Source organism: Periophthalmus magnuspinnatus, chromosome 21 (assembly GCF_009829125.3).
Source record: "Periophthalmus magnuspinnatus isolate fPerMag1 chromosome 21, fPerMag1.2.pri, whole genome shotgun sequence".
Taxonomy (NCBI): domain Eukaryota; kingdom Metazoa; phylum Chordata; class Actinopteri; order Gobiiformes; family Gobiidae; genus Periophthalmus; species Periophthalmus magnuspinnatus.
In genome coordinates this window covers 4,514,350-4,536,640 of record NC_047146.1, presented here as the reverse complement: position 1 = coordinate 4,536,640, position 22,291 = coordinate 4,514,350, and the positions used below count along the sequence as shown (strand labels likewise).

Genomic DNA, 22,291 nt, shown 5'->3' with positions numbered 1-22,291 from the left:
CGTTTGCAATTTGTTTTCTCCCCGACAAAACCCACAATGTCGACGAAACGTTCTGCACCGACAAAGACGCCTACGAAGGTTTGAACTTTGAGAGAGTTTAAACGAGAGAGAAATGTGAGAAAATGTTAACGCCTGTGTGAGAAAAGTGTATAAAGTGTGTGGTGAGGGGTTTTACAGACAAAAAACGTAGAGAATATCGTAAAAAAGTAAAGCTGATACTTGTTTTTAGAACGTAACTGCCACGATAAACGAGGGACCGCTGTATTTAGATCATAGTTTTACACCAGTCGAGTGGCATTTTGTGAAAAAAAAAGTAAGCAACACCATTTTCTGACACATTAAATCACACGTGTCAAACTCGAGGCCTGGAGGCGAAATGCGGCCCGTCACGTCATTTTATGTGGCCACGAGAAGGTAAATTAAAAGGCATGACTGTCATTTTAAATTAAGTCTATACTGCTTTAATGTTTGCACTGAAAATAAACTAATGAGATTTTCCCAGCAAGTGGAACTGAGAAATATTTGCAAATAATCATCACAAAATGTTCATGAAGAGGAAAATTGCCGGCGTGGAAGGAAGTTTGGAGGAAGAAAAGTGAAGGTGAATATAAGTTTGTGCTTTGAGGAGAAAAACCTGTATGTTTTTTGTGTTATGAGGCGCGGTCGGTACAATCTACGTCGACATTTTGACACCAAACACGGAGTTAAGTATGAAAAAGTTAGTCTGCAAGAAAAACAACAAATTGTCCAATAATTAAAAGGCTGTAAAAGGCTGAATTTGAAGCAGAGCTGAAGGTCTGTGAGGAGGTGTGTCCCGACCAGATACACACTTTTATCACAGAAACCGTTATTTAACAAGTTAAAAAGTAGTTACATTTATTTTACATGACATCCGGTTACATTTAGTGACATTTACACTGTCGCAGTCACATCTGGCCCTTGATGGCGGCCATTTTGCTGACGTGGCCCTCGGTGAAAATGAGTTTGACGCCCCTGGTTTAAATAAATAATATATTGTATAAATTAGCCACACTTGGACCCTTGTTTGCTAACATGCTAACCAGGAACCACAATTATAAACTTTACCAAAATTGTCAAGCTGCAGGTGCAGGGAGAGGGGCCACAGTTTTTCAATACAAAGTGAATTGGCGCCAGAGCCGATGGAGCCGGAAGCGCGCCCATGATCACTTCCTGTTTGGAGCGTGACGGCTAGCAGGTTAGCTATGTCCATTTATATAAACAGTCTATGGCTAAAACGTAAAAAATATGTTTTACCGGAACAAAACTGTCAAATACTTTTATGTGAAGCGCTTCGGTCAGAGGAAGTAGTTTTAAATGTGTCGTATAAATGAACTTGAATTGATTTAAAACACCAGTAAAAGAACAAACCTGGAAGGCTTGAAGAGCTAGATCCTGACTTGATAGAAGACGACGACAGGGAAGACCAGTCATAAGCCGCCTCAGACCTCCTCACGGCCTCTTGGTAGTTAATATACAGCTGTTTCCCGTACTACAGTGAGGAAAACGAACAGTACTATATAAATACACAACAGCTAAAACATGGACTTTACAATTAGAACAACATAGTCTGAACTTTGACCTTGGCGATGCGAATACTGTTGATCCACTGTTGGAGGGTTCGGACGTCGTCGCAGCAGAGGTACTTGATGTACTGCGACTTCTTCTGGATCTGAGGATGCTGCACATGGACAAAAACAAAAAAAAGAATCGCATATTATTATTACGTAGCGCTGCGCCGATCTGATACCGGCATAAAAATGTGCGGTATCGGGTATCAGCTTCCAAATATCGGTTCTGTCGATATCCTGGTGTATAAAAAGTGAAGTTAAGCTCCAGTCGCGTGAAGCTCATCGAGGCTAGCGGTTATAGCGGCTAATTTGGAGCAGAGTTACGTATTTGGGGTATCATAGCAACCAAAGAGCCAATCTGAACCGAGGCTGTTGCTGTCAATCAAACCTGTTGCTAACGCTAGCGGGAGTGACTTCGGGGAAAGAAGGCGCCTGATTAATGTTCATATCTTTATTTACGGACACAATAGTGAAATATAAAGTTGCAACGCGGCGGCTAGCATGTTAGCTATGTCTATTTATATATACAATCTGTGGGTTGGACGTGTAAATTGATGTAAAAAGGCTGTTTACGGGTCGTATTTAGCCCAGAAAGTCCCAAAATATTTACATTTTTATTAACGCAAAGTCGTTTTGTCGTTACTTGAGATAAATAACAGCTACGTAACACCTTTGGATCTGTTCTGTCTCATTTTATTTTATTTTTAAAGTAAATAAATGCTGTTTTCAGTCTCGGTATCAGTTGATATCGAGTCTCGGCTGATACTTAAACCTATAGAATCGAGCTCAGTATCGTAACTGATTAAGATTTTATAGGTAACAGAAAAAGCATCAGTGCATTGCTATTATTTTTCCAACATGACTAAAAATATAAGCTAACAAAAACCTAAAAGACATTTATCTTTGGGTTTTTAGTCTTAACTTATTTCATATTTAATCTTGAAAAGAAGAGGGAAGAAGAAAACTTTAAATCCCACCACAATCTTCCACTAGAACAAATAAAAATACATAAAAAGAATAAAAAAGTCTAATTTTTATATTAGATTATTAGATACTTATTTTATACAGGCTCATTCATAATTTACAGAACAATATTCAAAATGCACAACATGGATCCATTATGAGGAAATGCAGTGTCTCATGCTCCTGTATCACCACTAGGGGGCAGTACATCCACAGTGTTGAAATGCAGTACCTTGAGGACCATGCAGTAGTCTGTGGGAGCCTTGTATTTGCTCTTGTAGTCCTGGCCGTAGTACACGTTCACATGGTCCAGCTGGAGGAAGCACACCAGGTCTCTAGAGGCCTGGACACACGGAAAAGTACGTCAGCTCGAGTACACGAGAGTACTACAGCCCAGACGTGCAAGAAGTACTTCTGTTAATACAGATACAGGAGCGAAAAATACTCAAGTAAAAGTATAACATGAAAAAATCTACTTAAGTAAAAGTACTAAAGTGCCTGTATAAAAATGTACTTAAAGAGTAAAAGTAAGTACTAACAGTATTTCACGCAGATTTTGAGTCTTATAAAGATTCAAATATGGTGATTTTGATAAAGATTTGAGCTGAATTTTGTTAATTTTTTACCCTCTATTTTATTTTTGTTTTGCTCAAATTATGAACATGTTAAAAAATAAACCCTCAACCATTTCAGCAGCTCTAAAGTACTTTTACTTTTCAGTCCTGTTCAAAAATGTAGTGGAGTAGAAAGTACAGATACTGCTCTCAAATGTAGTGAAGTAAAAGTAGGACGTATATACTGTAAAATGTACTTAAGTAAAGTACAGATACCTAAGATTTATACTTTATTACTTTTATATGTATTAGCCTATGCCTTACTACTACTACCACTACTCCTACTACCTAGTATTACCACTACTGTAGCCTGTAGGTCCTGTTGTGTGAGCCTGTAGGTCCTGCTGTAGGTCCTGTTGTGTGAGCCTGTAGGTCCTGTTATATGAGCCTGTAGGTCCTGTTGTGTGAGCCTGTAGGTCCTGCTGTAGGTCCTGTTATATGACCCTGTAGGTCCTGTTGTCTGAGCCTGTAGGTCCTGCTGTAGGTCCTGTTATATGACCCTGTAGGTCCTGTTGTATGAGCCTGTAGGTCCTGTTGTATGAGCCTGTAGGTCCTGTTGTATGACCTTGTAGGTCCTGTTGTATGAGCCTGTAGGTCCTGTTGTCTGAGCCTGTAGGTCCTGTTGTGTGAGCCTGTAGGTCCTGTTGCATAAGCCTGTAGGTCCTGTTGTGTGAGCCTGTAGGTCCTGTTGCATAAGCCTGTAGGTCCTGTTTTATAAGCCTGTAGGTCCTGTTGTATGAGCCTGTAGGTCCTGCTGTAGGTCCTGTTGTATGAGCCTGTAGGTCCTGCTGTAGGTCCTGCTGTAGGTCCAGCTGTTGCATCTCCACACTCACCTTGGCCTTTCCTTTGGGGACGTAGTAAATACCAGACGCCCTCAGCAGAAAGTATCTCTTCTTCCACGATTTCTTGCCGTCTTCTTTGAGCCACAGCACTCCCTCCATCTCAGGCACAGACACAGAGGTGCCTCCAAAACACTCCTACAGCGCACACAGACGTCAGGCTCGCCACGGAAACACCACATTCACTCATTTGATCATCGATTCTCGGGTTTGATCGTGAAAAAAAACCAAAACATTACCTCCAATAGAGCTTCTTTGTTCCTTTCGGTCATCTCACACGTCTCCTTACGCCCCAGCAAATAGTTCTTCAGAGTAAACAAACAGATCGTATTAAAACCGCAGACGAGCTGGACTTATAAACATAAATAAATAATAAATACGTTTCTTACCTGAGGGTTTTTGAATACGGCGTACTTCTCAATTCGTTCCGTAAACATCAGCCGGTTCTGACTGTCTCTGGTCCAGTTCAGCAAGTTCTCAACCAGGTTCTCGTGATCCTCAAAGATACGCTCTACAAAAACGAATATATATGCAGAGTTTGTTTATGCCCATTTGAAAAGAAACACGTCTGAATAACAAAAGTCGATTTTTAGATATTCATTTTATATCATCTCACACATAATTTACAGTCGTCAAAACACACGACTTGGATCCATCGTGAGGAAATGCAGTCGCTAATGCTGCTCTGTCACCACTAGGGGGCAGTACTTATAAGAAATTAGTTATTTTTTTGGTCAATTTCTGATCAACCTAACAACAGAACCCAAACAAAAGCACATGACCCGCTGAAGAAGAACGCCTCCGTCCTAAAACATGGCTTTTGGCGTTCCTCTGACCTCATCGCCTCATTTCCTCTCTTAGCCTTTTGTCCCGTGTCCGACTCGCTTTCAATTCTTCCTTTGTGTCTAATAAAAATGTTTATAACGTCAGCTGTGACCTACTTTCAGGTTCTGGCTTTGGCTGGTGAAGTCAAAGTACTGATTGTTAGTGTAGAGTGTATTTGTGTCCTCATATACGCTGCAGTGTCCTCATATCGTCAAAAACACAGACTGAAGCTTCACGGTGCAGTGTCCTCATATCGTCACAAACACAGACTGAAGCTTCACGGTGCAGTGTCCTCATATCGTCACAAACACAGACTGAAACTTCCTGTTGCAGACGCACAGTTTATTTTAAGGACTTCAGGATTTATCAAGGTAATCACAAAAAGTATACTTTATTGTACTGTAGTACTGCTTACTTTCTACTACCACCTACTACTACTACTACTACTACCACTACATTCTACCACCTACTACTACTACTACTACTACTACTACCACTACATTCTACCACCTACTACTACTACTACCACCACCACCACCACCAACACAACCTACTACTACCACCACCACCTACTACTACTATCAGTACTACCACTACTACTACTACTACTACCACCACCACCACATTCTACCACCTAAACTACTACTACTACTACCAACACCTGCACCACCACCAACAACTACTACTACCACTACCACCACCACCTACTATACTACCACCTTTTATGTACTATTACTACTAACACCGCCCACTCCTATCACTACTACCACTACTAATACTACTACTACTACTACTACTACTCCTCCTCCTCCTCTTGTACAGCTCTTTTCCAAACGTTGTAAATATTCTTTGGAGGTCACAGTCTGCCAGTGTATTTTGCCCGAAGTCTAACAACAGACGACTGGTAGCACTGGTGTGTGTGTGTGTGTGTATGTATCTGTGTGTATCTGTGGGGGTGTATTTGTGTGTGTTAACGTGTACTACTGGTCCGATCCCTTAAAGCAGATACAGATATCACTCATTTAACAGTTTAACCTGCCGTCCCGACCGTATCGTTGTGAGTCTGATCCCTGGACGTGGAGCAGATCTGCAGGAGGCGTCAGATTACGTCCAGATTAGGCCACTCGGTTTCATAATGACGCTGAGTGGCTGTGTGCGCCTGAAGATGTGGGTTAGATCACACGCATCACCGCTCAGGACCTACATTATAACTGTGTGTGTGTGCGTGTGTATGTGTGTGTGTGTGCATGTATGTCCATATATGTGTGTGTGTGTGTGTGTGTGTGTGTGTGCGTAGCTGAAGTCCGCCCCCTCCCCTGAACACATCGCCGGGTATTCATCACATTGTGGGGACTAAAATCTCCACACACACACAGACATTATGGGGACCTGACTCCTTTACTCCCAATTTTCCTGTTTCCGCGACGATATTTTGTCCTGCATTCGAAGTCCGAGTTTTTATCCACCCCTGTATCACAACCCCCGCTGCTCTGGCTTTACGTGTAATTATTCAAAAAAAGGGGCGGGGCCTATCGGTTGCGCAGTTTTTAACAGGAAGTGAATGATCCCGTTTCTGTTTTAATGGTTTTATGACGAACGAAATGGAAAACAAGGATGCGCAGAGGTTGAATTGGATCCGGAAACGCGTCTATGCTCAGTTTCTATTTGGAACATGGCGGCTAGCGGGTTAGCTACGTCCGTTTATGCATTTACACAGTCCTATAGTCTCTCCGGTAAATGAATGTAAGTCAATGCGACGCCCCAAAAGCCACGGACCCCTGACTTCTCCTGCGTGTTGCGAGCTCCTCTCTGCACCTGAACATCTCCAAGCACTTTCCTCTACTTAAAAACAAAGAAACGTGGACGAACTTATTTTGCATCGATCCAAACGGTTGTGCAGCTGCTGCGTGAGCTCTCAGTGTTCCGTAATGCTCTATAATGCAAACTGTTTAACCTCATGATAAACTACTTTGAGATCCATTAGTTCGTACAAAGCTCTGCGCTCGTACAAACTAAAGAGTCTTCTAGAACAGTCTGCAGACGGTGTTTTAGTGTTTTGCTCATGTCCAGCCTGGAGTTGGAACCAGTTGGAGGTTTTCAGATTCGAGAATGTGATGACGTTATACTCCCAGATGGAAAAGGAGCCGGTTTTCCCTCTAGATTACACCGCGCTTTACTTTACCACCAAATATCCAAAACGTAAAAGCACAAACGCGGAACCTGATCATTTCTATTAATGACTAGACAAAGGAGAACTATTCATTTTAGCTTCCCCCATCTGTGTTAAATATGATTGTCCAATAGAATGTTGATCTAAACACAACTACGTACAACAAATATCAAAATGCTGATATCAGACGTGGAGGCACCGATCTAGGTTTTCTCTTTCGATACTGATACTTTGGCTTTAAGCATCAGTCGATCCCCGATATCAACCGATACCAGAGCGGAGGCTGGAGAGAGTATTTATTTATTTAAAACACAAACGGCAGAAGGTAAAAATGATCCAAATGTGTTTTAGAACGACTTTATATAAATACGAGTTTAATATTATGAGACGCGTTGTCCAGTTAATCGTCTTATCGCACCAGTTTATCGACCAAATGAGGCAGATCGACTGAACCGATATCGACTGAACCGATATCCGGAAAGCCGATATTAGATCCACATGTCTCCAAGCCACAAACGTTGAACTTGTTGATACTTTGAGATGATTCATGTGCAAAAGCTGATCTACGTCTTACTGCTCCTGTACCCATAAAACCCACTAACCTTCTTGATTTTAAACCGGATGCCCTGCCACTCCCTGCAGACTGTGATAAAACGACACGAGCTCAGTGACTTACCCATCTGCAGCTCGTTGATAGTTTCCACTAAAGACCAGTCTGGGCTGTACCCACAGTGAGACTTGTCCAGGAGACTGTCCAGAACCTGCAGAGAAACACCACAGATATAATGACACACTCCCCACTCCAGACACATGTGCGTTTGGTCGTTTTGTGTGTCGTGTCCGGCGGCGTCGAGCGGTAACAGTCTCTGACCTCACCTGTCTGACCGTCTGCCTCTCGTCCACCATCATGGTCTTGGAGCTCTCGTCCGACAAGTGAACCCTGATCACCAACTGCACAGAACGACACGCAAAAAACATCGTTACAGAGACGCCGACGCCACAGCTGTTGAAACGCTGTGACCTTTGACCCTTCCAGATGTGCAGACGCTGATAAACTGAGACGTATAAAAATAAAACATATGAACAACAACAAGAACCTAAAAAACTAGAGCAAACCACAGTGTTTACGGCGCAGTGACTGTTTATGTAACTGGACAGAGTCAAACTGTGAACTGCTGAGATTTAAATAGGAAGTGATAATAGGCGCCTCTCTCTCCGTTTTTCTCACTCTGTTTCCCCCCCTCTCTCTCTCTGTTTCTCTCTCTTTTTCACCTTTTTCTCTATTTCCCTCTCTTTCCTTCTCTTTCTTTCTCTCTTTTGCTCTTTCTTTCCCTCTCTGTTCCCCCATCTTTCTTTCCCTCTCTTTCTTTTGCTCTCTATCTTTCTTTCCCTCTCTTTTTATTTCTTTCTCTATCTTTCTTTCCCTTTCTTTCTTTCTTTCTTTCTTTCATTTGTTCTTTCTTTCCCTCTCTTTCTTTTGCTCTCTATCTTTCTTTCCCTCTCTTTTTATTTCTTTCTCTATCTTTCTTTCCCTTTCTTTCTTTCTTTCTTTCTTTCTTTCTTTCTTTCATTTGTTCTTTCTTTCCCTCTCTTTCTTTATCTTTCTTTTCCTCTCTCTCTTTCTTTCTGTTTCCCTATGTATCTTTCTCTCTCTCCATCTTTCTCACCCTCTCTATTTCCCCCCTCTCTCCATTTCCCTCTTTCCCTCTCTCTTTACATCTATCTCTCTTTCCCTTCATGCTTTCTCCTGTCAGACTTGTCATTCTGGCCTCTCTCTCCGTTTCTCTCCTTCCATTTCATTCTCTGTTTCTCTCTTTCCCCGTTTTCTGTTTCTCTTTCTTTCCTTTTCTTTCCTTCCCCCTCTTTTTCCTTCCCTCTCTCTTTCCCTCTTTACCCCCTTTATTTCACTATTGTGTCCGTAAATCAGGATTTGAACATTAAAAACAGACGAATCAGGCGCCTCCTTTCCCCCGAGGCCACTCCCACTGGCGTTAGCAACAGGTTTGATTGACAGCGTTGCTAAGGGCCCGCTCTCTGTCTAACCAGTGATGAGCTTCATTTGGAGCTGAAACGCTGTGGGTGACGTCACTTCTTCTTACAGTTTGTGTTTGTTTTACTCTGCACTGCCAGGACGGACCCAGATATAGAGCCGTGTGATTCTATTTAAACATTTATAACCGTTTTTAAGTGTATAACCTATATTTTGAGCGTTACTACGGTCCCATACAATATTTAAACCGAGGAGGAGCTATGCATTTTCCTACTACATACTTCCCGTGTAATCCCTCAGGTTCCACATCTAAAGAAACATAAATATTTAATGATTCTTTAGCCGCAAATATTATAATACGACAATCCAGCACAAACCGGAACCAAATTATTTCATATCTAAAGGCGCATTCTATTGTTAGTCGTAATAATCCAGCGCTGACAAAGCCCCACCGGATTTTGAAAAGGTAATCCATGTATTCGACCCAGGTTCAAGACCAGAGGTGACTATGAAACAGCGCCCTCTGCCTGTCAGATCCTCTCAGTCAAAACCCAGCTCTTCTCCCTGGTATTTAACACTGCACAGGATATTCAGGTGTGTTGTGTGTGTCATGTTCTCTGTGTGTTTGTTTTTTGCTGTGCTCTCTTTTTCTCTCTGTATCTGTACCACCCACCTTGTCTCTGTCCCTCTTTCCCTCTCCACTTCTCCCTGTGCGTATGGGATTGGGACTTTCCCTCTCTCTCCCTCTCTCATTCTCTGTCTCTATCTCCCTCTCTCATTCTCTGTCTCTATCTCCCTCCCTCTCCCTCTCTCATTCTCTGCCTCTATCTCCCTCTATCTCCCCCTCTCTACTCTCTTTCTCCCTCCCTTCCTCCCTCTGTCCTTCTCTCCCTCTCCTTCTCTCTGTATGTGATCTGGACTTATCACTCTGGTCACTATGCTGAGTGCTCTCTCCCTCCCTCCCTCTGGCCTTCTCTCCCCTTCTCTCTTTCTCCCTCCCTCCCTCTGTTCCTCCCTCCCTCCTTCTCTCTTTCTCCCTCCCTTCCTCCCTCTCTTAGTCTCTCTCTTTCTCTGTGTGTGATCTGGACTTATCTTCACTATGCTGAGTGCTCCCTCTCTCTCCCTCTCTCCTTGTCCCTCCATCCCTCTCTCTCCTTCTCTCTCTCTGTGTCACTGTGTGTATGACTCTCCGGACTTATGGTCATTATGCTGAGTCTCCACTTCTCGCTCCTCCCTCTTCTCCTCCCTCTCTGTCTCTCTCTTTCTCTGTGTGTGATCTGGACTTATATTCACTGTGCTGAGTGCTCTCTCTCTCTCCTCCTCCCTCCCTCTCTCCTTTTCTCTCTGTGTGTAGTATGTGATCTGGACTTATTACTCTGGTCATTATGCTGAGTCTCTCCTTCTCTCATCTCCCTCTCCTTTTCCCTCCCTCCCTCCCTCCCTCCCTCCCTCCCTCCCTCCCTCCCTCCTCCTCCTCTCTCTCTCTCTTTCTTTGTGTGTGATCTGGACTCATGGTCATTACGGTGAGTCTCTCCTCCTCCCTCCCTCCCTCCCTCCCTCTCCTCTCTCTTTCTCTCTGTGTGTTCTCCCTCTCTCTCTGTTTTCTAGTATGTGATCAGTATTTATTGCTCTGGTCATTATGCTGAGTCTCTCCTCCTCCTCCCTCCCTCCCTCTCCTCTCTCTTTCTCTCTGTGTGTTCTCCCTCTCTCTCTGTTTTCTAGTATGTGATCTGTATTTATTGCTCTGGTCATTATGCTGAGTCTCTCCTCCTCTCTCTTTCTCTCTGTGTCTCCTCCTCTCTCCTCCTCCTCTCTTTCTCTCTCTCTGTTTTCTAGTATGTGATCTGTATTTATTGCTCTGGTCATTATGCTGAGTCTCTCCTCCTCCTCCCTCCCTCTCTCCTCCTCTCTCTTTCTCTCTGTGTCTCCTCCTCTCTCCTCTCTTTCTCTCTGTTTTCTAGTATGTGATCTGTATTTATTGCTCTGGTCATTATGCTGAGTCTCTCCTCCTCCTCCCTCCCTCTCTCCTCCTCTGTCTTTCTCTCTGTGTCTCCTCCTCTCTCCTCTCTCCCTCTCTCCTCCTCCTCTCTCTCTCTCTCTCTCTTTCTCTCTCTCTCTGTTTTCTAGTATGTGATCTGTATTTATTGCTCTGGTCATTATGCTGAGTCTCTCCTCCTCTCTCTTTCTCTCTGTGTCTCCTCCTCTCTCCTCTCTCCCTCTCTCCTCCTCCTCTCTTTCTCTCTCTCTGTTTTCTAGTATGTGATCTGTATTTATTGCTCTGGTCATTATGCTGAGTCTCTCCTCCTCCTCCCTCCCTCTCTCCTCCTCTGTCTTTCTCTCTGTGTCTCCTCCTCTCTCCTCTCTCCCTCTCTCTTCCTCCTCTCTCTCCCTCTCTCCTCCTCCTCCTCTCTCTCTGTTTTCTAGTATGTGATCTGTATTTATTGCTCTGGTCATTATGCTGAGTCTCTCCTCCTCCTCCCTCCCTCTCTCCTCCTCTGTCTTTCTCTCTGTGTCTCCTCCTCTCTCCTCTCTCCCTCTCTCCTCCTCCTCTCTCTCTCTCTCTCTCTTTCTCTCTCTCTCTGTTTTCTAGTATGTGATCTGTATTTATTGCTCTGGTCATTATGCTGAGTCTCTCCTCCTCTCTCTTTCTCTCTGTGTCTCCTCCTCTCTCCTCTCTCCCTCTCTCCTCCTCCTCTCTTTCTCTCTGTTTTCTAGTATGTGATCTGTATTTATTGCTCTGGTCATTATGCTGAGTCTCTCCTCCTCCTCCCTCCCTCTCTTCTCCTCTGTCTTTCTCTCTGTGTCTCCTCCTCTCTCCTCTCTCCCTCTCTCTTCCTCCTCTCTCTCCCTCTCTCCTCCTCCTCCTCTCTCTCTGTTTTCTAGTATGTGATCTGTATTTATTGCTCTGGTCATTATGCTGAGTCTCTCCTCCTCCTCCCTCCCTCTCTCCTCCTCTGTCTTTCTCTCTGTGTCTCCTCCTCTCTCCTCTCTCCCTCTCTCTTCCTCCTCTCTCTCCCTCTCTCCTCCTCCTCCTCTCTCTCTGTTTTCTAGTATGTGATCTGTATTTATTGCTCTGGTCATTATGCTGAGTCTCTCCTCCTCTCTCTTTCTCTCTGTGTCTCCTCCTCCCTCCCTCTCTCCTCCTCCTCACTCTTTCTCTCTCTCTGTTTTCTAGTATATGATCTGTATTTATTGCTCTGGTCATTATGCTGAGTGCTCGTGTCTGCGTGTGCTGACCCCAGCGGTTCCTGACCGTCGCACACTGACCTGACCCAGAAAAAAACGCGCGGCAGCTGGACACGTGCCGGACGTCCCACAGTGACACACATGTGGAACTGCATTACCCACGATGCATCTGTGTTTTGTGACTCACCTTCTTCACCTGGGCCTCTTTGATTTTCTCCAGAGCCACGCGGATGTTTTCGGCTTTTAACTTGGCGGCTTGCTCCTCCTGCACGGACACAGTTACACGACACGATGAAAACGTTTTTTATTATTTTAAACTTTACGTGTTTTAACAACGACTCACCTGGTTTTTCCAACAAGCGTTCATTTTGTTAAACAATTTTGTGTCTGCTTCGTTGTGAACTTTTTACTTTTAACTCCACAATATCGATCCCTTTTCCAGTCACGTCACAAAACTACACTCAAACGCACAAACGTGTTCTATTTATATACAAATTTTAATTCAAAAATACTTAAAAAACTATATTTTTAAGTCCACCTAACTCAAAACATCCAACTGCGATTGTCAAAAGTCCCAGATTAGCTCCTAGATACAAGAAGATTGGGAATAAGTTTGCAAGTTTAGATGTTTTCAGTCCATCTCAGGTTCTTCCTTCGTGATTGGACAAAACGTTGCAGGAAATGTCAAATCAAAAGAACATCTAACAGTTCAAAAACCTCCTCCTCCTCCTCCTCTTCATCATCATCACCATCTCCGCGTCTCCTTGCCGTGGGATTAGACCCAGATCCGAAACATCTCCGCCGAAATCTAAACCGCAAACGACATCGACTCTGAGGTACGTGTGGTCCAGTCCCTTCACAGATCCTCTAATCCCGCCTCATCTCCTTTTCCTCCGCACGATTTCTTCTTCTTCGACCTCGCTAAAACTATTCCGCCAAGATTATCAGCCGCTCGTGAGCTCAGCGATGCCTTGAATGTGTCTCAAATCAATGAAATAATGGAAAAATTGACAAAAACCCCCCAACAACAACGAGTTCTCAAGTTTTTTTTTTGTTTAATCTCGCTGCTTTGGAAAAACAAAAGTCCAACGCTAACAAACGAAAAACCCAAATATCACCATCACTACCTGGAGCGATGTTCCATCCTCTCTGCTCGATGGAGACGAGTGAGTGAGAGGAATGAACAGAAGAGGATAGAGAGAGAGAAATGGGATGGGGGGAGGGGCCAAGTGCGGTGCCAGCTCCGATGCAGCGGCAGTGATCTCTTTATCTGGAGCTCGTGTTGGTGCTGCACCTCCTCTTTGGACTTTCAGAGTAAATATGGGCTGTGTTCTTTATGGGGTTTTGGACTAACGTGATTCCTCCCACATGAACGAATGCACTGATGCTCTGGTCTTCAAATAAGCTAAAAAAAAAACTAAATTAGCTTTATATTTTACATTATGTCACGTATGAGGTTACTTAAAGGGCCGTATGAACTTAAAGGGCTCATATTTTATTTATGTTTATTTATGTTTCCTCGTCACAAACAGACCTGGAGTTGTGTTTTTTTGTTTCATTCGCAAAGTTTAGGAGTGATGTTAAGGTCCAGAGGAGTGATGTTAAGGTCCAGAGGAGTGATGCTAAGGTCCAGAGGAGTGATGCTAAGGTCCAGAGGAGTGATGCTAAGGTCCAGAGGAGTGATGCTAAGGTCTAGAGGAGTGATGTTAAGGTCCAGAGGAGTGATGCTAAGGTCCAGAGGAGTGATGTTAAGGTCCAGAGGAGTGATGCTAAGGTCTAGAGGAGTGATGTTAAGGTCCAGAGGAGTGATGCTAAGGTCCAGAGGAGTGATGCTAAGGTTTAGGAGTGATGCTAAGGTCTAGAGGAGTGATGCTAAGGTTTAGGAGTGATGCTAAGGTTTAGGAGTGATGTTAAGGTCCAGAGGAGTGATGTTAAGGTCCAGAGGAGTGATGCTAAGGTCCAGAGGAGTGATGCTAAGGTCCAGAGGAGTGATGCTAAGGTTTAGAGGAGTGATGCTAAGGTCTAGAGGAGTGATGCTAAGGTCCAGAGGAGTGATGTTAAGGTCCAGAGGAGTGATGCTAAGGTCTAGAGGAGTGATGTTAAGGTCCAGAGGAGTGATGCTAAGGTCCAGAGGAGTGATGCTAAGGTCCAGAGGAGTGATGTTAAGGTCCAGAGGAGTGATGCTAAGGTCTAGAGGAGTGATGTTAAGGTCCAGAGGAGTGATGCTAAGGTCCAGAGGAGTGATGCTAAGGTCCAGAGGAGTGATGCTAAGGTCCAGAGGAGTGATGCTAAGGTCTAGAGGAGTGATGCTAAGGTCCAGAGGAGTGATGCTAAGGTCTAGAGGAGTGATGCTAAGGTCCAGAGGAGTGATGCTAAGGTTTAGAGGAGTGATGCTAAGGTTTAGAGGAGCGATGCTAAGGTTCAGGAGTGATGCTAAGGTTTAGGAGTGATGCTAAGGTTTAGAGGAGTGATGCTAAGGTTTAGAGGAGTGATGCTAAGGTTTAGGAGTGATGCTAAGGTTTAGGAGTGATGCTAAGGTTTAGAGGAGTGATGCTAAGGTTTAGAGGAGTGATGCTAAGGTTTAGGAACGATGCTAAGGTCCAGAGGAGTGATGCTAAGGTCCAGAGGAGTGATGCTAAGGTTTAGAGGAGTGATGCTAAGGTTTAGAGGAGCGATGCTAAGGTTCAGGAGTGATGCTAAGGTTTAGGAGTGATGCTAAGGTTTAGAGGAGTGATGCTAAGGTTTAGGAGTGATGCTAAGGTTTAGGAGTGATGCTAAGGTTTAGAGGAGTGATGCTAAGGTTTAGAGGAGCGATGCTAAGGTTCAGGAGTGATGCTAAGGTTTAGGAGTGATGTTAAGGTCCAGAGGAGTGATGCTAAGGTTCAGGAGTGATGCTATGGTCCAGAGGAGTGATGTTAAGGTCCAGAGGAGTGATGCTTACGTCTAAAGGAGTTGCTCTAATTCACACGAGACAGACGGTGAAACAGCGAAAGGCCAGAACAGCAGAAAGAACAGCTCAGCCAATCTCCTTATGAGCACCCCCCTACACCCCCTACCCCCAGTCCCCTCCCACCCTGAGTCCCCTCCCCCTAAAACAACTGCCATCTCCAAACGCCGCAGCACCAGATTTCATAAGCGGATCTCCATTCAGACAGCTGGAGAGCATTATGATAAAAGCTAGTTTATGTTTAGTTTGGGCCCATATTAGGCTGTTTTCTGATCACAAACAGACCTGGAGTTGTGTTGTGTTTCATTCACACATGTTTAAACGCACAAACCCTGCAGATTTAGGCTATATTTAGTTTTTCTCTCAAACAGAAAACACTCTATTCCAGCTTGTGATGTCATCGTGCGGTGATACAGGAAGTGCTCCACTGTGTTTTTAAACTCCACACACCTTCATTTCTAGAATCATTTGGATCATTTCAGCTAATTTGGAATTGCCAAATCTACTACTGAACTAAAGGTAAAAGGAGCTGTTCACTTGAAAACTACCACTTCATGACATCACGAGGTGGAACAGAGCGTTTTGAGGTTTGCAGATGTGGACTCAAACATGTGTGAATGAAACAAAACACAACTCCAGGTCTGTTTTTGAGGAGGTAACAGCATTAGAACACGATTTAAAGCCACAAGAGTCAGTTTTGTGTGATATAGAAGCTTTAAACAACCGTCTCTTAAGTCTAGATTAAATTACATATACATGAGGTAATGGTTTCAGGCAGGTTTTTTGAGCTGTAAACTGTGCAACGTAATGGAAAACTCGCAGCGGCATTTTGGTATTTTTGGCTCTGAATGAACAGATTATGCAAAACAGTTTCTTTCTAATGAGTTGACAAAGGCCTTACGTAACGAGTCCTTTCGCTAAAAGCTCCAAATACGTCCCTGAAGATTAACTATGACATCATTTTAATCAATAAATCACCTGCGTTTCTCAACAATTAAACGAGAGACACAGCGGAGAGGCAGAACGTGCACTCGAGTCTGTTTTAATGACTAAGAACCGGACTCAAAACAGCATTTATTTCCTTAAATCAAACATAAAATGAATAAAAGACGTGTTATTTAGCCGCTATTTCTCTCTTAAGTAACAACAGAACAGCTTTGTGGCCAGCGCAGAGCCTTAAAACGAAAGAAACCGATATTCAATCCTGCAAAATCTTCATCTTTAACATCTTTCCCAGAGTCAGATCGGTGCTTCCCTCCTCTATCCGTAGCTCCCTTCTTTCTCATGCCTGAAACGACACAGCCCCCCCTACTGAGCGCGGCGTCATCTGCAGCTCGCGGCGTAAACATTTTCTCTGCATCTCATAGATATTCACTTGACCTACATAACGCGAGCTCTAAAATTAGCTACGCGCCCTGGAATGCTCCGGCTCCCTTTGAAGTTGTAAGCCGTGTGTCCCTCCTGAGCACCCGTAGTCTCTGAACTGCAGCGGTACTTGCATGCAGCAGAAATGGGTCCGGCGGAGGTGCATTGTGGGTAAATGACTGCCGTTATTTGCTGTAACACTGACACAGAAAGATGAGCTCCCACAGCGTTACATATATATATATCATCACGCGTCCAGTTAAAGTGCGAACAGGTCAAACTAAACACCGCTGCAGGATTTAGACCGGCCCCTCGGAGTGTAATCTTAATCTGGACTCTGAGGGGTCCCTCCTCCTCCGCCGCCGCTGTTTTAATCTGGAGCTCACGTTTTCCCGACTACGCCCACAATCGATGCTGTAAGGAGCCAGATTACGGGAAATATGGGCAGAGCGGAGGAGAGTGACATCTGCCCAGAGAAGCACATGGATCTTAAGAGTGCGGCATTAATCTGGCTCAGGTCACTCGCACGAACACGCTGAGGTTAGACCGGAGACTGTGTAAAGAGGCGGACGAAGGGAGCGTGACGTCACCCACGGCGCTTATTAATGTTCATATCTTGATTTACAGACACGATAGTGAAATAAATAAACCTCAGGATCATGTAGAGGGTTAAAACGAACTTTTTAAGACCAAAATGACGAGTCTGACAGCAGCAGTTACAGAGAGAGAGGACACAGTTTTTCAATAGAAAGTCAATTGAGTCGATGGAGCCGGAGCAGGAAGTGCACCTATGATCACTTCCTGTTTGGAACGTGGTTGGTAGCAGGTTAGCTATGTGCATTTATATATACAGTCTAGTAAGTAATATATAGAATTATGTAATAAAGAAAAAAAAAAGTTAAATAACTCTTTTCGACAAAGTAAAGTGCGGATACTCTGAAGATTTAAATATAAAAAATATAAAAAAATATATTTAATATTTTAAAATATATTTTTTCCTTTACTACATAATTACATATATTTTTGTTGTATATTTGATGTCTTCTGTGTGTTTATAAAATGCAGGAAATAGTAAAAAAAAAAATTATAAAAACAAAAGCAGGTTAGCTATGTCCATTTATTTGTCCGTATTTTATATTTTACTATTTTTTTTTTATAATGAGTAGTCGCTGGTTTCTGTTACGCCTTATCAGTGAAGCACATTCCTCGTTTGTGGATTTTGGCTTTTTATTGCTGCTCAAAGTTTAATCCTCAGCCAAAGACCTCCGAGCCCATTTTTGATCGATTGCAAAAATCCAAACACATTAACACGACAAACACAACATGGAAATGACCCCTCTCTGACCCAAAGAGGATTAAACGCACCAATCTGGCACGCTTCTCTGTGTCAGCCAATCGGCCGGCTTCATCTGCGTCAACGTCCAATCGAATCGCGCCGTGGGTGATCCAATAAAAAGTTGTATTGTTTAATCTAAATCTAACACACATAATGAGACGGGCGCGTACGAGCGAGGCATTAAGCAGCCAGAGGATTTATGTTAAAGCTGTTTCCATGTCGACGTATTCATGCGTATGATGTCATCCTGAAGTACACAAAATAAATGGACTTGAATATGTACGATTTGTACTCTACAAAGCCAAAAATATGACAAACCATTACTGCTCCTACGTCAAAGGCCCATGCATATCTGCCCCGTATCTGTCCCATATCTGTCCAATATCTGTCCCATATCTGTCCCATATCTGCCCCGTATCTGTCTCATATCTGCCCAATATCTGCCCCATAACTGTACCATTTCTGTCCCAAATTTGCCCCATATCTACCCCATATCTGTCCAATATCTGCCCCATATCTACCCCATATCTGTCCCATATCTGTCCCATATCTGCCCCATATCTGTCCCATATCTGCCCCATATCTGTCCAATATCTGCCCCATATCTACCCAATATCTGCCCCATAACTGCCCCCGTATCTGATCCGTATCTGTCCCATATCTGTCCCATATCTGCCCCATATCTGTCCCATATCTGTCCCATATCTGTCCCATATCTGTCTCATATCTGTCCCATATCTGTCTCATATCTGTCCCATATCTGCCCCATATCTGTCCCATATCTGTCCCATATCTGTCCCATATCTGCCCCGTATCTGCCCCATATCTGCCCCGTATCTGCCCCATATCTGTCCAATATCTGCCCCATATCTACCCAATATCTGCCCCATAACTGCCCCCGTATCTGATCCGTATCTGTCCCATATCTGTCCCATATCTGTCCCATATCTGCCCCATATCTGCCCCATATCTGCCCCGTATCTGCCCCGTATCTGCCCCATATCTGTCCCATATCTGTCCCATATCTGCCCCATAACTGCCCCATATCTGCCCCATATCTGCCCCATATCTGCCCCATATCTGTCCCATATCTGCCCCGTATCTGTCCCATATCTGCCCAATATCTGCCCCATAACTGCCCCCGTATATGATCCGTATCTGTCCCATATCTGTCCCATATCTGTCCCATATCTGCCCCGTATCTGCCCCATATCTGTCCCATATCTGTCCCATATCTGCCCAATATCTGCCCCGTATCTGCCCCATATCTGCCCCCATAACTGCCCCCATAACTGCCCCCATATCTGTCCCATATCTGCCCCGTATCTGCCCTGTATCTGCCCCATGTCTGTGCTCAAGAAACATTTAAAAACTAACCCAGAAACTACACACAAAAATCTAATTCAACTGATGCTGCTTCTCTTCTTCTTCAAAACAAAGACGGGAGGGCATCTGACGTACCCCAGTCTCTCTCACACTATTGTCCCACAGGTTGTCCATTGATCCGTGTCCCACTGGTGTAAATGTGTGTGACTGTAACGTCCCATTAGCGCCGCTGGGTTTATATGGACTCACACCGCTCCTATTTAAACCCTTTAAAACTGTACACAGCTTCACTAGTAAAAGGTCCACTGTGGAACTTTTCGGGTGGGAGGTCCGTCGGTCACTCGCTTGTCTCCATGGAGATGTCATTGCTGAAATTGGGATGTTTCACAGTATGGCATTATCTGCACTGTCAGGACAAAGTGGGGACACACCATTATATTTCATTATTCTGTTTTTTGTTGTTGTTTTTTTAATACTTTCAAAAAATTGTAAACAAACAGAAGACATCAGATATATGAAGTAAGTAATATATGGAATTATGTAATAAAGAAAAAAAAAAGTTAAATAACACTACTAAATATTTTTCGACAAAGTAAAGGGGGATACTTTGAACATTTAAATATAAAAAATATATTAAAAAAATCATAAATATTTAAAAGTATATTTTTCTCATTTACTACATAATTCCATATATTTTCGTCGTATATTTGATGTCTTCTGTGTGTTTATAAATGAAGAAAGTAGTTAAAAAAAAAAAATAAAAAAAAGATGGTGTGAGTTGGGCGATTCACAGATCTGACATGTAACTTGGCCTGCTCGTCTCCACGGAGATAAACGAGATTAACGCCATACTGCGCAAACTTCCAGGCAACCATCCGATAAAACCTCCACGGCGATGAGAAGAAAAGTTACACAGCGCACCTTTAATTTTCAGAATACGTTGTTTTTTACGTTCAGAACGAAGCAGACACAGAACTGTAACCATCAAAACAGTTGATTTTTTTAGTAAGACACAGGAACAAAAAAGGTTTGTTTAACCGAACTCATCCCATAACGTCCAAAAACACGATGCAAAGTTCATATTAAAAGTCATGCACGGCTTTACACGACAAGCCTTCAACTCATATCACATATTCACCGCCGAATTCTCAAAGTTTTACACTGAAGCAGGTCAACGCCGCATTGGAACAGCGACTCTGTGTTTAACCTCTTGAGACCCGAGCTCTTGCGGGACTTTATAAATAAAATAAAAAATAAAAAATAAATAAATAAAAAAAAAATAAAATGAAAAGATAAAATAAAAAAATAAAAAATACATTAAAATACAATAAAAATAAATAAAAATAACAAGAATAAATAAATTAAAAATAAAATACAAAAAATAAAATACAAATAAATTAAAATAAAAAATAAATAAATATTCTCTTAGAAATATTCAAAATTGAACATGTTCTTGTTGCTGTTCTTCTAAAAATTTGCACTGTGGCCTAAAAAACCCAAAATGTGTTGTCCACAGATGAGGACACGAGGTCTCAGGAGGTTAAAGTGGTTTATGATCCATCCGCCGGCTCCGTGCGCCTTTTTCAGTTCAACACAAACAGCTTTAAAAATACATGTGATGCGTTCGGAGCCGTTCAGCCTTGTGGGCGCTGACACGGTTTACGCAGCTGGACGAGGTAAACTAAACCAGATCAGCTGCTTCCTACTGTTACACAACCTACATAACGTCGTGTCTTCGGCGTAAAGCTTTGAGAACAGGCCTGAGAACAAAAACACACACGGACTACGTTAACTGACCCGAAATGCTCCACACGAATCAAAAGAAGAGACACACACACAGAGACGGGCGGGCATGCGAGTGGGTTAGCGAGCAAGGCTTCTGATCATAACATGCACAAGTGTTCAGTCATGCACTCAAGACCGCTGCGAGCGAGAGGCCAGAGCAGCCGGCGTCGTTTGGCGTCACCTTGGTCAGGAGGTGGCTGGGCTTCCCTGCTATATTTTTCAGAATCAGTGAGGTTTCCCTGTCCAGATAGGAGTGCTTTAAAAGAGGACAGAAAAAAACAGATAAAAGGTCCAGAGTGAGTGAATCAGGTGCACGGATCATTGTGGATTTTGCAGAGAGGAGGGTGGTGAGGCTGGAGGATGCAGATGGAGGAGGCAGCGGTAAAGTTAAACGCAGATCGAACGTTGATTTTGCAGGTGACACACACACAGAAGACGACGGCAACGTTTGTAAAAGGTATGTGGAAATATTATCTCGACCTTAAACTGCGTAAAGAAGCGGACTAAGTGAGTGTGACGTCACCTACGGCGTTCAGCCCCAGTCAAATGAGGCTAACCGAGGCTAGCAGTTATAGCGGCTAACTTGGAGCAGAGTCACATATTAGGAATTCCGACCACGAGTATCATAGCAACCAAAGAGCCAATCAGGAGAGAGGCTGTTGGGGATAACGTCCGCATCGCTGGTTTAGCACGGAGCGGCTTAGCAACGCTGTCGATCAAACCTGTTGCTAACGGTACCTGGAGCGACGCCGTTATTTATGTTCACATCTTGATTTAAAGACAAAATAGTGAAATAAAACTCCAGGATCATGTAGAGCGGGTTAATGCGAACATTTAAAGGCCAAAATGAAGCGTTTTTCTATGTAAAGTGAATTGGAGCCAGAGTCGATGGAGCTGGACGCGCGCACGTGATCACTTCCTGTTTAGAACGTGGCGGCTAGCATGTTAGCTATGTCCATTTATATATACAGTCTATGGTTTTGACTACAGTGTCGACACAGCCAGGATTTGGATCAAAATATTCACAGATATAATGTTTTCTGACTAAATTTATGTATAAATATATGGACAGACTGAGTCATTATCATTAAAATAGACAGTTTTAAAGGATTTCAGGACAAAATTTCTGCCTAATTCTCTACAAACAGTAAAACGATAAAGTAATATAGTGGAACATGTACGCTGCAGTGTTGATAATCGTCAGGCCCGTGCGTGTGTGTGTCTTTGCGCTTCAATCACTAGAAGCCATTTTATAGAAAGCCTCAGATTAAAAATAATATTTAGGTCAAACAGCCAACATCTGATCGTACGAGCCTCGTGTTCACGCTCACTGCCAGAACAGAGGATTCCACGACG

At 43.4% G+C, this 22,291-nt stretch overlaps 1 protein-coding gene across 5 annotated transcripts in view; it reads right to left on the bottom strand.

The window, feature by feature from the left end:
* raph1a (Ras association (RalGDS/AF-6) and pleckstrin homology domains 1a) overlaps nt 1-22,291 on the bottom strand; it is an 85,700-nt gene that overhangs the window by 5,741 nt on the left and 57,668 nt on the right. For 2 of the 5 annotated variants that reach the window (XM_033986782.2, XM_055230582.1), the window contains exons 9-18: nt 21,117-21,191; nt 12,364-12,441; nt 7,877-7,951; nt 7,677-7,761; nt 4,395-4,516; nt 4,245-4,310; nt 4,000-4,143; nt 2,785-2,895; nt 1,601-1,699; nt 1,390-1,510 (exon numbers count right to left, since the gene is read on the bottom strand). In XM_033986782.2, coding sequence (XP_033842673.1) covers nt 1,390-1,510; nt 1,601-1,699; nt 2,785-2,895; nt 4,000-4,143; nt 4,245-4,310; nt 4,395-4,516; nt 7,677-7,761; nt 7,877-7,951; nt 12,364-12,441; nt 21,117-21,191 — 976 coding nt within the window. The remainder of the gene's footprint in view (nt 1-1,389; nt 1,511-1,600; nt 1,700-2,784; nt 2,896-3,999; nt 4,144-4,244; nt 4,311-4,394; nt 4,517-7,676; nt 7,762-7,876; nt 7,952-12,363; nt 12,442-21,116; nt 21,192-22,291) is intronic. The other 3 variants (XM_055230585.1, XM_055230586.1, XM_055230584.1) reach the window with 2 other exon arrangements.